This window comes from Salvelinus sp. IW2-2015, linkage group LG7 (assembly GCF_002910315.2).
Source record: "Salvelinus sp. IW2-2015 linkage group LG7, ASM291031v2, whole genome shotgun sequence".
Lineage (NCBI taxonomy): Eukaryota > Metazoa > Chordata > Actinopteri > Salmoniformes > Salmonidae > Salvelinus > Salvelinus sp. IW2-2015.
This window is the reverse complement of record NC_036847.1, coordinates 31,115,368-31,129,864: the sequence shown is the minus strand read 5'-3', so window position 1 is coordinate 31,129,864 and position 14,497 is coordinate 31,115,368. Positions and strand designations below refer to the sequence as shown.

Genomic DNA, 14,497 nt, shown 5'->3' with positions numbered 1-14,497 from the left:
AAGAGCAACATATGCCACCCCCCCTAGGTACGATCAACATATGCCACCCCTGTTACGTATAGTACAAAGAATGGATTGATAGAGTAGAGCAATGTGTATCATGCAGAATTGGTGCACTTCAGTTTAGCTTATTCGGTAGCACTTTGAACCAAAACATTTCCAACTATGCCCATCAGAGTTACAATGTTACAATCACTAGGCAGCCAACTGCCTATAGTAGGAAACTGAGTTACTATCAATAAACCGTGTATATCACACAAGTCACGACCCCACGATAGTTTAAACTACAATAAACATAACATTAATTAACATCATCCAGTAGAACTGTAAAAATTGCTTTGGAAATAAGTGCTTTCATTAAATGCATGGCGCATGCCTTGATTCACAGGAGCATTGTAAAATAAGCTGATTGGACATGATTTGGAAGGGCACACACCTGTCTATAAGGTCCCACAGTTGACAATGCATGTCGGAGCAAAAACCAAGCCATGAGGACGAAGGAATTGTCAGTTGAGCTCCGATACAGGATTGTGTCGAGGCACAAATCTGCGGAAGGGTACAAAAAAATTGTCTGCAGCATTGAAGGTCCCCAAGAACACAGTGGCCTCCATCATTCTTAAATGGAAGAAGATTGGAACCACCAAGACTCTTCCTAGAGCTCGCCGTCCAGCTAAACTGAGCAAGCAGGGGACAAGGGCATTTGTCAGGGAGGTGACCAAGAACCCGATGGTCACTAACAGAGTTCCTCTGTGGAGATGGGAAGGACAACCATCTCTGCAGCACTCAACCAATCAGGCCTTTATGTTTGAGTGGCCAGAAGGAAGCCACTCCATAGTAAAAGGCACGACAGCCCCCTCTCAGAAAAAGATTCTCTGGTCTGATGAAACCAAGATTGAAGTCTTTGGCCTGAATACCAAGCGTCACGTCTGGAGGAAACCTGGTACCATCCCTATGGGTTTACAATTGGCTCATTCATCCCCCTCCTCTCCCCTGTAACTATTCCCCAGGTCGTTGCTGCAAATGAGAACGTGTTCTCAGTCAACTTACCTGGTAAAATAACGGTAAAATAAAAAATAAAAAATGGTGAAGCATGGTGGTGGCAGCATCATGCTGTGGGGATGTTTTTCAGCAGCTGGGACTGGGAGACTAGTCAGGACCGAGGGAAAGATGAACAGAGCAAAGTACAGAGAGATGTGTGATGAAAACCTGCTCCAGAGCGCTCAGGACCTCAGACTGGTGCGACGGTTCATCTTCCAACAGGACAACGACCCTAAGCACACAGCCAAGACAACGCAGGAGTGGCTTCGGGACAAGTCTCTGAATGTCCTTGAGTGGCCCAGCCAGAGCCCGGACTTGAACCCGCTCTAACATCTCAGGAGAGACCTGAAAATAGCTGTGCAGCAACGCTCCCCTTCCAATCTGACAGAGCTTGAGAGGATCTGCAGAGAAGAATAGCAACTCCCCAAATACAGGTGTGCCAAGCTTGTAGCATCATACCCAAGAAGACTGGAGGATGTAATCGCTGCCAAAAGTGCTTCTACAAAGTAATGAGTAAATGGTCCGAATATATACATAAATGTGATCTTTTATTAAAATTTGTATAAATTAGAAAATTTCAAAACCTGTTTTTGCTTTGTCATTATGGGGTAATGTGTGCAGATTGAGGAAAAAAACAAATGAATCAATTTTATAATGAGGCTGTAACGCAACAAAACGTGGAAAAAGGGGTCTGAATACACTATTTACATAACGAATTTGATTGGCCAACATCAGTTTTATATTTTCTTAGTTTTGTGTCCGCCTCGAGTGTTTCCACTGCTGTGGTGCTGAATCGCAGCAGGAATGGGCAGTGGGGCGGGCCGGTCATGGCTGGAGGGGATACAGCTTTTGTCAAATTAAGATCAAGTCGATTTTTATTTTAGTTAACCCTAACCCTTTCCCTAATTCTCCTAACCTGCCTCGTWAATTCTCATACTACGCTGCATAAGTTCTCCTAACCTGCTACGAAAAGTCAAATCGGACGTTAATATGACAGAAGCTGGATCCCTTCTAGCCATGACCCCCCGGCCCTGGTGTTCATAGACAGACCCGTTTTGTTATTTATTAGGYCTAATTAAAATGATCATGCCGAGGCTAAAATAAATAGGCCTAGATTGTATTTGAAAAYGGCTTTGTTATTATACAAATAGCCTATAGGACAGGTTGTTATATTATACAAATATATTTTGAAGTTGTGTTTTATTACTGTGTAGGTGAAGTGTTCTTCTAGGCTAAATGTAAAAATATATATATATATTATATTCATTTATAATTTATAGCAGGGATGAAGACAAAGGGTAATTTTTTGCTTTTCAATAAAACCTGTCATGTTGGTATMAGAACATCATTCTACATTATTTTAACTTTACAGGCTAATTTCTATTCTGTTAAGATGTATTACAATAATCTAAATGTGATTTTAAACACTGTAGGTGGACACCCTAATGCTTAAGCACCCAATGTATATGGACATTTCTCAAACATCCGGTAAATTAAAATCTTTCCTGTCACATTGTCCGGCGCCAAAGTTACCCAACAGAATCCCTGGAATGTACCTACCTTATGCAGACAGCACGTGTGTGTGTGTGTGTGTGTGTGTGTGTGTGTGTGTGTGTGTGAGAGATAGAGAGACACTATAGGGCCTACCTTGCGTAGAGAGCTGTAGGACTCCTCATCAAAGAACTTGACCTGGTATGTACCAGAGCTGGCCTGTTTGTGGGGCATGCTCCAGGACACCTGAGAAACAGAGAACATATGTCATATAGCTAAACACACAAGTTACTCTTCATAAGTGCGTATTGGACATATAGGGGTGGTTTCCTGGACACCGATTCAGCCTAGTCCTGGCCTATAAAGCATTTTCAACTGAGATTCTCCAATGAGCATATTTGTTTTAGTCAGGGAAACAGCAGTGTGTGTATGACCAGAGCAATGTATTACCTGGTACTTGCCAACATCCTGGCCTCTAGTCACAGGGAACTGTCTTCCATTGACATCAGCATACAGTGCCACACTCTGTTGAAGGAAGACAAACATTTTATATATATATATATATATATATATATATATATATATATATATATATATATATAAATAAAAGAGACTTGAGTTTGATATCTACAGTACCTGGGCTCCATTGGCACAGGCCAGGCTGAGCTCCACGATGAATACGGACTCAGAAGAGATGACGGCATCAGAAGTGGTGTAGGCAGAGGGTGTAATCACAGGGTCTGAACAGCTCTCACCTAAACAACAGACAGCAAACACGTCTTTATTAGAGATTTATGGTATCAAACATTGCAAAACATGAACACATTACTTGTAAAGATATAGTTAACTCGCTAGCAAATTCTCATCAGTTAGCTACTGATGCTAACTAGCTAGCTAATAGCTACATTTCCTTGACGTTAAGTATTTCTCAGAAATGACTTACCCGTGCACAGGCATACAAGAGCAAGAAACGCTGCTATTCTGATCATCATGGTTGATTTATCAAAATGTGTTAACACGACTAAGAACTGTAGAACTAATTATTTCGAGATTTCACCAATTATTACAGCCACGTCTTCCTTCAAAAACACTTTCYGACCGGTGCGCTGTAATGACGTGTCCTGCATCCGCGGGATGCATTATGGGAACGTGACTCTATTGACACGTCACCTCTCACTGATAATATATTAAATGTCTTTATTATAGGCCATTAGAATAATCTCCTGAAACAAAACCATACTGCATGATGGTACATTTATATTTAATCAAAAATAACAATTTAAAAATAGATGTACCAATCCCAGATCGGCTCTTTAAATAAGCATTTGAAGGTTATTCCATTCCAGGTAACAGATACTCTGTGTTTCTGAGAGGGTACTATAGAAGGAATAGGGTGCCATTTGTGTTGAATCCCTTGAATTTGCCTGCTCTGTTGTCGAGATCTGCTCTGTTGTCGAGATTGTTCCTTTGTTACAACTTGTATTGGACTGAAATTGATTTATTACAACTACGGCGCAATGTTTTGGGTCCTGACTTTCCACTGAAAACAAAGTAACACAAGTAGGCTTAGATATACATTTTTATTTGATCAATAACAATGCTAATTTCATTAATCCAGCCACAGCTATAGTATATGAAACCAAAACAAATCCCATTTCATTTAGCAGGTTAATGTGCTGTTTACTCTAAATTTCAACCACTAAGTTTAGAGACAGTAAATACCCAGAGTGTACAAAACATTAAGAACACCAGTTCTTTCCATGACATAGACTGATCAAGTGAAAGTTATGATCYCTTACTGATGTCACCTGTTAAATCCAMTTCAATCGTTGTAGATTAAGGGGACAAGACAGGTTAAAGAAGGATTTGTAAACCTTGAGACAATTGAGACAAAGATTGTATATGTGGGCCATTGAGGGTGAATGGGGAAGACAAAAAATTGAACACTGTATGGTAGTAGGTGTCAGGCCCACTGGTTGAGTGTGTCAAGAACTGTAACRCTGCTGGGGTTTTCATGCTCAACAGTATCCTGTGTGTATCAAGAGTGGTCCACTACTCAAAGGATATCCAGCCAACTTGAAATAACTGTGGGAAGCATTAGACTCAACATGGGCCAACAGACCTGTGGAACACTTGAAAACTTGTAGAGTCCATGCCCCGACAAATTTAAGACATTCTGAGGGTAAAAGGGGGTTCAACTCAATATTAGGAAGGTGTTCTTAATGGTTTGTACACTCAATAGTAGGTATTTGTGGCACAAACACAATGKTTTTTTTTTTTAAACAATACAGAGATATATGCATTTCTGGTTTACAATTATGATTCCCCCCCCCACTGGATCAAATGAAATATATCTATATATAACATATACATACTCTAACAGAGTATATATGACAGAGTATAGCAACAACATATATTTCAGGGTACAGTTCTGAGTTGTTCATATAAAGACAGTCTGTAACAGACAAAGATGAGAAGTTATAGACCAGTATAACAAAAACCGTACAGATGCACTACGCAGAAATCGCTCCGCCATTTCCTGGTTGCTAAAATTCTAATAGTTCACCTAATTAGTATAGTGAATCATTGTACCATCTAAACCGCGGTCATATATATTTTCCATAAACAAAAATATTGTATTTTCAGCTGGTGTACAAAACCAAAAGACGCAAAAACAAAACTTAAGAACTGGAAGCATATAAATAGAACAGATCTACCACTTTTAGACTTGCTTTCAACGATAATTAGATTTATAACATTTCTACGTGAATTTGGTCAGRTCGCCCAAAAAGTTACATATTGCAGCTTTAAGGCAATTTAAAGCATACTTATATTGATTTCAAAACCACAGAAAGGACATTGGTAAATAATAAGACTTTGGTATCCGTGGGAAAGATACATCTGATAGTCACAGATAGTGTCCCCCCCAAACCCTCTTTTTACGCTGCTGCTACTGTTTTATCATTTATGCATAGTCACTTTAACTATATATTCATGTACATACTACCTCAATTGGGCCTACCAACCAGTGCTCCCGCACATTGGCTAATCGGGCTATCTGCATTGTGTCCCACCACCCGCCAACCCCTATTTTAACAGAACTCTCTGTTCATCATATATACATAGTTACTTTAACCATATCTACATGTCCATACTACCTCAATCAGCCTGACTAAGCGGTGTCTGTATGTAGCCTCGCTACTGTATATAGCCTGTCTTTTTACTGTTGGTTTATTTCTTTACTTACCTATTGTTCACCTAACACCTTTTTTGCACTATTGGTTAGAGCCTGTAAGTAAGCATTTCACTGTAAGGTCTACTACACCTGTTGTATTCGGCGCACGTCACAAATAAACTGATTTGAAACAGAGAAAGGGTGGGATACCTTGTCAGTTGTGCAACTGAAATCATTCAACTGAAAATTTAACCCAACCCCTCTGAATCAGCGCTTCTACCCGCCAGGCTACCTGTAGACGTAAAGCTAAGCGCTGGACTGCGAGAAGAACATAAAACCGTATATAATCTTTCAGCAACATTGCAGTACCGTAAGAAACATAACCATTTACACACTTTCTTTTCTACTGTACGATAAATCGCAATTAGGAAAATAGGTCGACAGTATAACCGTTTCAAGTCTCAAAAGTCTGCAGTGAACCGATATACCTAAGAAACAGTCGCTCAAATATAAATCACACAAACACATTATCTGCATACAATACGTTTAAGTGGAGCTGGAGGTGTTGCTGTCTAGGCCATCACGTGCTGGGATGTAGGATGAACCTAGCAGAGAGTAGCTATAAAGTGCTGCAGTTAAACCCAAGAGACAGATCCTAGCTGTTACTACTTCACTACAGCATGCTATTACAGATGCAGCTTCAGCCTCCTACTTCCTTTGTTTACGCTCAAATGTTAAATGTGCTTGAAACAGCCAGGGAATGGTTATGGAAAGACAGAATGGTGTTAAATTGAAATAACACTGAAAGACATGAATGAATGAATGAATGAATGAAAGGCATGCAGAGGATTAGATAACATGGTCCAGTGTGGCTCAGCTGGTGGAGCATAACACTTGCAACACCAGGGTTTTGGGTTCGAGTCCCACAGGGGACTAGTACGAAAATGTATGCACTCACTACTATAAGTTGCTCTGGATAACAGTGTCTGCTAAATGACTAAACTGTACAAATGTAAAGTGATGAATTCGTCTGAAAGGGGTGTGTGTGTGTGTGTGTGTGTGTGTGTGTGTGTGTGTTTTTACAGGCAAGACAGAGGAGCATTACTATGGAAATAAACATGCACAAACACACCCCCACTCTCTCATACGGCACACAGTTGTTCAAATATACGAGACACACCAAGGATTTGCATGTTATCCAGCAGCATTGACTTGATGTGTGTGGTTGAAGTGCGTGTTCAGAGCTCGCTGGTGAGAGGCCCCTTGCTCTGGATGTTTCTCATGATCGCCTGAACCACCTCAGAGGTGGTGCCCTGCCCCCCGATGTCAGCTGTGTGCAACTGCAAGAGAATAATAAATACTGTAATACCAATCACATTGTCTGCTTTGGTCAACATTCAGAGGTGAAATATTTCACAATGTTGACAACAGMAATAACACAATTGTTGCTCTACACATTTCTTTCAGAATATTCTGCAACATCACTCTCCCCTGTGCAGGCCTCATAATTACTATCCATCACACCTAACTAGAGGACGCTGGTGGGAGGAGCTATAGGGCTCATTAAAATAGCCATCCTCCKGTAGCTCCTCTCTGCAGACAACTCAGAGGCATTCTACACGGGTAATAAATCAGTAGGTACATAACATTTTGAACACTAGAAGAGACTTTATAGAGAAGCATACATTTGATTACAGGTTGGACTAGAGAGAGTGTCAAAGATGAATTTGAGAAATGCCAAGCTATATTAACAGAAGTAAAAAAAACATGCGAGTAGCTCTGTATTGGCCTGTGCTCTTGTTAAACTTGGCCAGCTGTCTCTCAGTGTAAGGTGGCAGCGCAGTCAGGTGTTACGTCGGTGGAGAGTACTGTTTTTTAGCAGGTCGGTGAGAGTATGGCAGGTAGTGAGAAGTATGGGCAGGTCAGGAGAGAGTACTGAGCAGGTTAGGAGAGAGTACTGAGCAGGTCAGGTGAGAGTACTGGGCAGTTCAGGTGAGAGTACTGAGCAGGTCAGGTGAGAGTACTGAGCAGGTCAGGTGAGAGTACTGGGCAGGTCAGGTGAGAGTACTGAGCAGGTCAGGTGAGCGTACTGGGCAGGTCAGGTGAGCGTACTGGGCAGGTCAGTGTATTGCGCATAGTGACAAGTGTGCAGTGAGGTGAGAGGACTTGACTTACCCGAGTCTCGTTCATGGTCGTAAGGACTGCATTCCTGATCATAGTGGCATAATCGTGGAGCCTGAGACACACAAAAGGACAATGACTTTCATACCCTCTGTTCTGCCCAACAAGTCGACCGCAATTCAGATTATACTGTACATACACATCGTCATGGTTTAGAAACATCACCTTCATTAGACTACGCAAGATGAACTCACTTGAGGTGATCTAGCATCATGCAGCTGGCCAGTAGCATTGCAGTGGGGTTAGCAATGTTCCTGTCAGCAATACTCTTCCCTGTGTTCCTGGTGGCCTGAGAGACATATAGAGAAAGAGCATATTGCGAGATCAATGATATACAGTGCAATCGGAAAGTATTCAGACCACTTTACTTTTTCCACATTCTGTGGAAAAAGTAAAGTTACAGCCTTATTTTAAAACTGATTATTTTTTTATTTTTTTTGTCCCCCTCATCAATCTACACAAAATACCCCATATTAACAAAATAAAATCAGGTTTTTATACATTTTTGCTATTTTATATATATAAAAAAAAATATTACATTTACATAAGTATTCATAGAACCCAATGGGATCGAAACATTGTCTGTTTTTGGGGCATCTCAATAAACCACTGTGTAAGCATAATATTATATTATCAGAGTTGTGGACAATACAGGTGCCCACTGGACTGACCGTTTCGAAGACAGCATAGTCACGGCCRTAGTTGGCCCCTGGCACCAGCCCTGGTCCCCCCACCAGGCCAGCACACACATTGCTAACCACATTACCATACAGGTTGGGCATCACCATAACGTCAAACTGCTGGGGCTTAGACACCAGCTAGGAAATGAGAGAGGGATAGGTTAACAACACCAATAAGCATTAGTAACACAGACAAAACAGACTTAAAAAATATTTMAAAGCAGGGATATGAACCTTCTTTGCCTGGTCCCAGATCTGTTTCTGCCGTCTCGCCAAGTGCCAACTCATGGCAATATCAAAGACCGCAAGAGTTGGCGAGTCAGCGCAAACAGATATGAGACCAGGCTAAAACTTACTGGTGTGCCTCTGTCATAAAGAGAGCATTGATTTTCATACCTGCATGGTGGTGTTGTCGACTATCATGGCGTCGAAGGCAATGTCAGGGTACCCAGCAGCCACCTCTCGACAGCACTGCAGGAACAGACCATCTCCCAGCTTCCTGTGAAGGTTAGAAAACAAGATGTTCAACACCTTGGTTGTAATATATGTAATGTATACCGGATATGTCTGAGTACTATCTATCCAAATGTAATGTATATGAAAAAACTATATCTTGCTATGTAACTACTGTGTAAAACAAAGTACCATGTAAAAGTAAAAAAAAAAAAAAAACTTGTCCTCCGAAGAGGTGTATGGGCCAATAAAAATATATACAGTACCAGTCAAAAGTTGACACACCAACTAATTCAAGGGTTTTTCTTTATTTTCACTATATTATATGGCAAGAACAGCTCAAATAAGCAAAGCGAAACGACAGTCCTTCAATACTTACATGAAGGTCAGTCAATCCGGAACTGTCAACTAGAAGTTTCTCTCAAGTTCATTCACCAAAAAACAATCAAGCCTATGATGAAACTGGTGCTCATGAGACCTCAGATTGCAGCCCAAATAAAGATGTCACAGAGTTCAAGTACAGACACGTCAACATCAACTGTTCAGGAAGACTGGTTGAATCAGGCCTTCATGGTTGAATTGCTGCAAAAGACCACACGTAAAGACGCATAATAAGAAGAGATTGCTGGGTCCACAGTAACGAATGGCCACATAGACACAGTAGCAACATCTTCCTTGTCTGAGAATCCAAATTTACAGCATTTTTTTCCAACCGCCGTTCTTCTGTAAGATCGCAGAGTGAACGGAATGATCTCGCATGTGGTGGTTCCCCACGTGAAGCATGGGAGGAGATGTATGGTGTGGGGGCTTTCTGGCGGTGACATACTTGTCAGATTATAAATTCAAGGCACACTTAACCAGCATGGCTACCACAGCATTCTGTAGCGATACGCCATCCCATCTGGTTTGCGCTTAGTGGGACTATCATTAGTTTTTGACAATGACCCAAAACACACCTCCAGGCTGTGTAAGGGCTATTTGACCAAGAAGGAGAGGGATGGAGTGCTGCATCAGATGACCTGACCTCCACAATCACCCGACCTTGACCCAATTGAGATGGTTTAGGATGAGTTGGACCGCAGACTGAAGGAAAAGTGCTCAGCATATGTTGGAACTCCTTCAAGACTGGTGGAAAAGCATTCCTCATGAAGCTGGATGAGAGAATTCCAAGAGTGTGCAAAGCTTCCATCAAGGCAAAGGATGGTTATTTGAAGAATCTCAAATATATTTTGATTTATTTAACAATTTTTTGGTTACTACATGATTCCATATGTGTTATTTCATAGTTGAGGTCTTCACTGTTATTCTACAATGAAGAAAATAGTAAAAATAAAGAAAAAGCCTTGAATGAGTAGGTGTGTCCAAACTTTTGACTGGTACTGCACATTGGTTGCATTCTGACTGTACACTTCTTCCGGAAGTGTGCACTTAACTTGTTCACTCCACCTTTTCAAAGCATTGGAATAGCGTACGCATGGGCTAGGGGGCGGGGTCAGTTTCCACCATATTTGTTACACAAATGTTTCCTTTAAAAATCTATGAGGCGAAGTGAACGAGTGCACACTTTGGGGCAAAGGGTAGAGAATTGGACCGTAGCCCCAAAGCACTCAAGAGTGTGAGTCATTATAACACACATCTAGTGGAATACATACAGACGCCTCATTGACTGACTGACCTGACCTCACTGACTAAATGACCTGCCGTACCTGACTAATGACCTGCCGTCACTGACTAAATGACCTGNATACAGACGCCTCATTGACTGACTGACCTGACCTCACTGACTAAATGACCTGCCGTACCTGACTAATGACCTGCCGTCACTGACTAAATGACCTGTTGTCCCTGACTAAATGACCTGCCGTCCCTGACTAAATGACCTGCCGTCCCTGACTAAATGACCTGCCGTCCCTGACTAAATGACCTGCCGTCCCTGACTAAATGACCTGACCTCACTGACTAAATGACCTGACCTCACTGACCTGACTGACTAAATGACCTGACCTCACTGACTAAATGACCTGACCTCACTGACTAAATGACCAGCCCTTACTGACTAAATGACCTGCCGTCACTGACTAAATGACCTGACCTCACTGACTAAATGACCTGACCTCACTGACTAAATGACCTGACCTCACTGACTAAATGACCTGCCCTCACTGACTGACTGACTTACATGATGTTGGCCTTGTGAACTGCAGTGACCCTCTTGCGACCTTTCTCCCGGGCCAATTTAAAGGCATACTCAGCGATTCTCAGGGAATTAGTCCGGGTGATGATCTTGAGACACTCCACCACCCCTGATACACTCTACAGGACGAAGGGAAGGAGAGAGGGATGCTAACGCAGGTTATTTACAGCAAAGAGTGGAAATGGAAAAACACAAAGGGATGAGTTGAGGGAGTAAAAGTGTGTGTGTGTGTGTGTTCCTGTGTGTGTGCCTGTGTGCGTCTAACCTCATGCTCCAGACTGCTGTACTCTCCCTCAGTGTTCTCCCTGATGATCATGATGTCAATGTTGTTGTGGCGAGTCTGAACTCCAGGGAGGGATTTACAGTGCATGACGTTGGCATACAGGTCCAGACTGGTGCTGTGGGACAGAGACGGGGGAGAGACTGTGAGCTGTTGGCATACAGAGAGAGAGGGAGAGGGACTGACAGTGCATAACGTTGGCATACAGGTCCAGACTGGTGCTGTGGGACAGAGAGACAGAGACGTTTGAGACAGTGTAAGCTGACAGGACTGGACAGAGAGATGGAGGAGACAGTGTAAGCTGACAGGGCTGGACAGAGAGATGGAGGACACAGTGGAAGCTGACAGGGCTGGACAGAGATGGGGGAGACAGTGTAAGCTGACAGGGCTGGACAGAGAGATGGTTAGCGGAGCGGGCTCAGTTCTCCACCACTATTTGTTACACAATGTTTCACTTAAAAAATCTATGAGGCGAAGTGAACGAGCTGACACGACTTTGGGCAAAGGTAGAAGATGGACGCGTAGCCCCAAGACACTCAGAATCTCGGTGCACGAACTCGCGGCGACGTGCCATGTCGACAGACATACCACACCACACTAGGAATACATACAGACGCCTCACTTGACTGCACACTACCTGACCTCACTGACTAATACCTCCGTACCCTGACTAATGACCTTTAGCCGTCACTGACTAAATGACCTGTTGTCCCTGGACAACAGACCTGCCGCTCCCTGTACTTTAAACTGACCTCGCCGTCCCTACAAATGACCTGCCTCCCTGACCAAATGACCCTGCCCGTCCCGACTAAATGACCTGACTCGCCTCACTGACTAAATGACCTGACCTCACCTTGACCTGGCACTGAGACTAAATGACCGTGGACCTCACCTGACTTAACATGAACCTTGACCTCACTGACTAAACATGACCAGCCCTTACCTGACTAACATGACTCTCGTCACTGACTAAATGACCTACCTCACTGACAAATGTACCTGACCTCACTGACTAAGATGACCTGACCTCACTGACAAATGACCTGCCTCACTGACTGACCTGCACTTACATGAATTTTGGCCTTGGTGAACTGCAGTGACCCTCTTTGCGACCTTTCTCCCGGGCCCAATTTAAAGCACTACGTTCAGCGAATCTCAGGGAAATTAGTCCGGTATGATCTTGCAGAGCACTCCACCCACCCCCTGATTCTACACTCTACAGACGAACGGCAAGGAGAGAGGAGATGCAACGCAGCGTTAAGTTTACAGCCAAAGAGTAAATGCGGACAACAACACAACAGTGAGCAGTTGAGGGAGAAAAATTTGTCGGCTGTCGTCTTCCTGTCGTGTGTCCTGTCCGTGCCGTCTAACCTCATGCTCCAGACCTGCGTACTCTCCCTCAGTGTTCTCCCTTGATGATCCATCGATGCAATGTTCTGCCTTGGCCGAGTCTGAACTCCAGGGCAGATCTTACAGCTGCATGACGTTGCGCCATACATCTTCTAGACTGCGTGCTGTGGGACAGAGAGACAGAGCCTCGGGGAGAGCATGCTGAGCGTTTGCCATACAGAGAGAGAGGAAGGACTGACCAGTCATGACTGGCATACAGTCCAGGGGCACTCGTGCCTGTGGACAGCAAGAGACAGAGACGGCGAGACTAGTGTAAGCTGACCAGGACAGCGAGTGCGATGGGCAGACAGTGTAAGCTGACAGGGCTAAACAGACGAAGATGGGGGAGACAGTGTGTCTTGTAAGCTGACAGGAGCTCGGACCAGAGAGATGGCGAACAGTGTAGTTGACAGCGGGGGAATGAGACAGTGTACTGGACAGGTGAGAGATGGCGTGAGACAAGTGTTATAAGCTTGACAGGCAGCTAAGGACAGAGAGATGGGTGGGAGACAGTGTAAGCTGACAGACTGGACAGAGAAGGATGGAGGAGGAACAAGTATAAGCAGCTGACAAAGGGCCTGACAGAAGATGGGGGACGACAGTGTAACGCTGAAGGCTGGACAGAGAATGGCGGAGACGTTAAGCTGTACAACGCTTGACAGAATCGGAGAAGCGTAGATGACAGTGGACAGAGATGGGGGAGACAGTGTAAGCTGACAGGACTGGACAGCGAGAATGGGCGAAGACAGTGTAAGCTGACAGGCTGGACAGAGATGCGGGAGACAGTGTAAGCTGACAGCTGACAGAGAGATGGGGAGACAGCATAAGCTGATCAGGCTGGCAGAGGAGAGGTGTGGAGACGAGGTAGACAGCTGGACAGAGCTGGACAGAGAGATGGAGGAGACAGTGTAAGGACAGGGCGGACAGAGAGATGGGCGGACAGACAGTCGTAAGTTGACGCGACAGGAAGATGAGGAGACAGGTAAGCTGACAGGACTGACAGAGAGCATGGAGAACAGTGCATGAAGCTAACAGAAGAGATGGAGGAGACAGTGTAAAAGCTGACACTGGACAGACAGATGAGGAACAGCTGTAAGCTGACAGGCATCTGGACCGAGAGAGCATGCGAGCAGACAGTGTAAAGCTGACAGGGCTGGACAAGAATGGCGAGAGACAGTGTAAGTCTGAAGCTGACAAAGAGATGGACGGAAGACGTGTAAGCCTGACAGGGTCTGACAACAATGCGAGGAGACAGTGTACGCTGACAGGCTGGACAGAGAGATGGAGGAGACCGTGTAACTGACAGGCTGGACAGAGAGATGGAGACAGTGTAAGCTGGACAGGACAGAGAGATGAGGAGACAGTGTAAGCTCGACAGGGCTGACAGATGAGATGGGGCAGACAGTGTAGCTACAGCGGCTGGACAGAGAAGATGGAGGAGACCGTGTAAGCCTGACAGACACGACAGATCGAGAGACAGTCGCAAGTTGACAGACAGGACAGAGAGATGAGGAACAGTTAAGCGAAGGAGCTGACAGAGAGATGGAAGGACAGACAGTGGTAAGCTGTACAGGCAGAGAGATGCCGAGAGGACAGCTTGTAAGCTACAGGCGGCT

The 14,497-nt window shown here is 44.1% G+C and overlaps 2 protein-coding genes across 4 annotated transcripts in view; both read right to left on the bottom strand.

The window, feature by feature from the left end:
* Nucleotides 1-3,672, bottom strand: part of LOC111966821 (translocon-associated protein subunit delta) — a 4,908-nt gene extending 1,236 nt beyond the window's left edge. Inside the window, exons 1-4 of the mRNA XM_023991763.2 lie at nucleotides 3,473-3,672; nucleotides 3,166-3,284; nucleotides 2,980-3,054; nucleotides 2,686-2,775 (exon numbers count right to left, since the gene is read on the bottom strand). Coding sequence (XP_023847531.1) covers nucleotides 2,686-2,775; nucleotides 2,980-3,054; nucleotides 3,166-3,284; nucleotides 3,473-3,521 — 333 coding nt within the window. The 5' untranslated portion in view covers nucleotides 3,522-3,672. The remainder of the gene's footprint in view (nucleotides 1-2,685; nucleotides 2,776-2,979; nucleotides 3,055-3,165; nucleotides 3,285-3,472) is intronic.
* A 418-nt stretch (nucleotides 3,673-4,090) lies between these two features.
* LOC111966818 (isocitrate dehydrogenase [NAD] subunit gamma, mitochondrial) overlaps nucleotides 4,091-14,497 on the bottom strand; it is a 15,141-nt gene continuing 4,734 nt past the window's right edge. For all 3 annotated transcript variants that reach the window (XM_023991759.2, XM_023991758.2, XM_023991760.2), the window contains 7 exons: nucleotides 11,478-11,610; nucleotides 11,198-11,331; nucleotides 8,962-9,064; nucleotides 8,557-8,703; nucleotides 8,080-8,174; nucleotides 7,880-7,940; nucleotides 4,091-7,044 (listed from right to left, as the gene is read on the bottom strand). In XM_023991759.2, coding sequence (XP_023847527.1) covers nucleotides 6,943-7,044; nucleotides 7,880-7,940; nucleotides 8,080-8,174; nucleotides 8,557-8,703; nucleotides 8,962-9,064; nucleotides 11,198-11,331; nucleotides 11,478-11,610 — 775 coding nt within the window. In that variant the 3' untranslated portion in view covers nucleotides 4,091-6,942. The remainder of the gene's footprint in view (nucleotides 7,045-7,879; nucleotides 7,941-8,079; nucleotides 8,175-8,556; nucleotides 8,704-8,961; nucleotides 9,065-11,197; nucleotides 11,332-11,477; nucleotides 11,611-14,497) is intronic.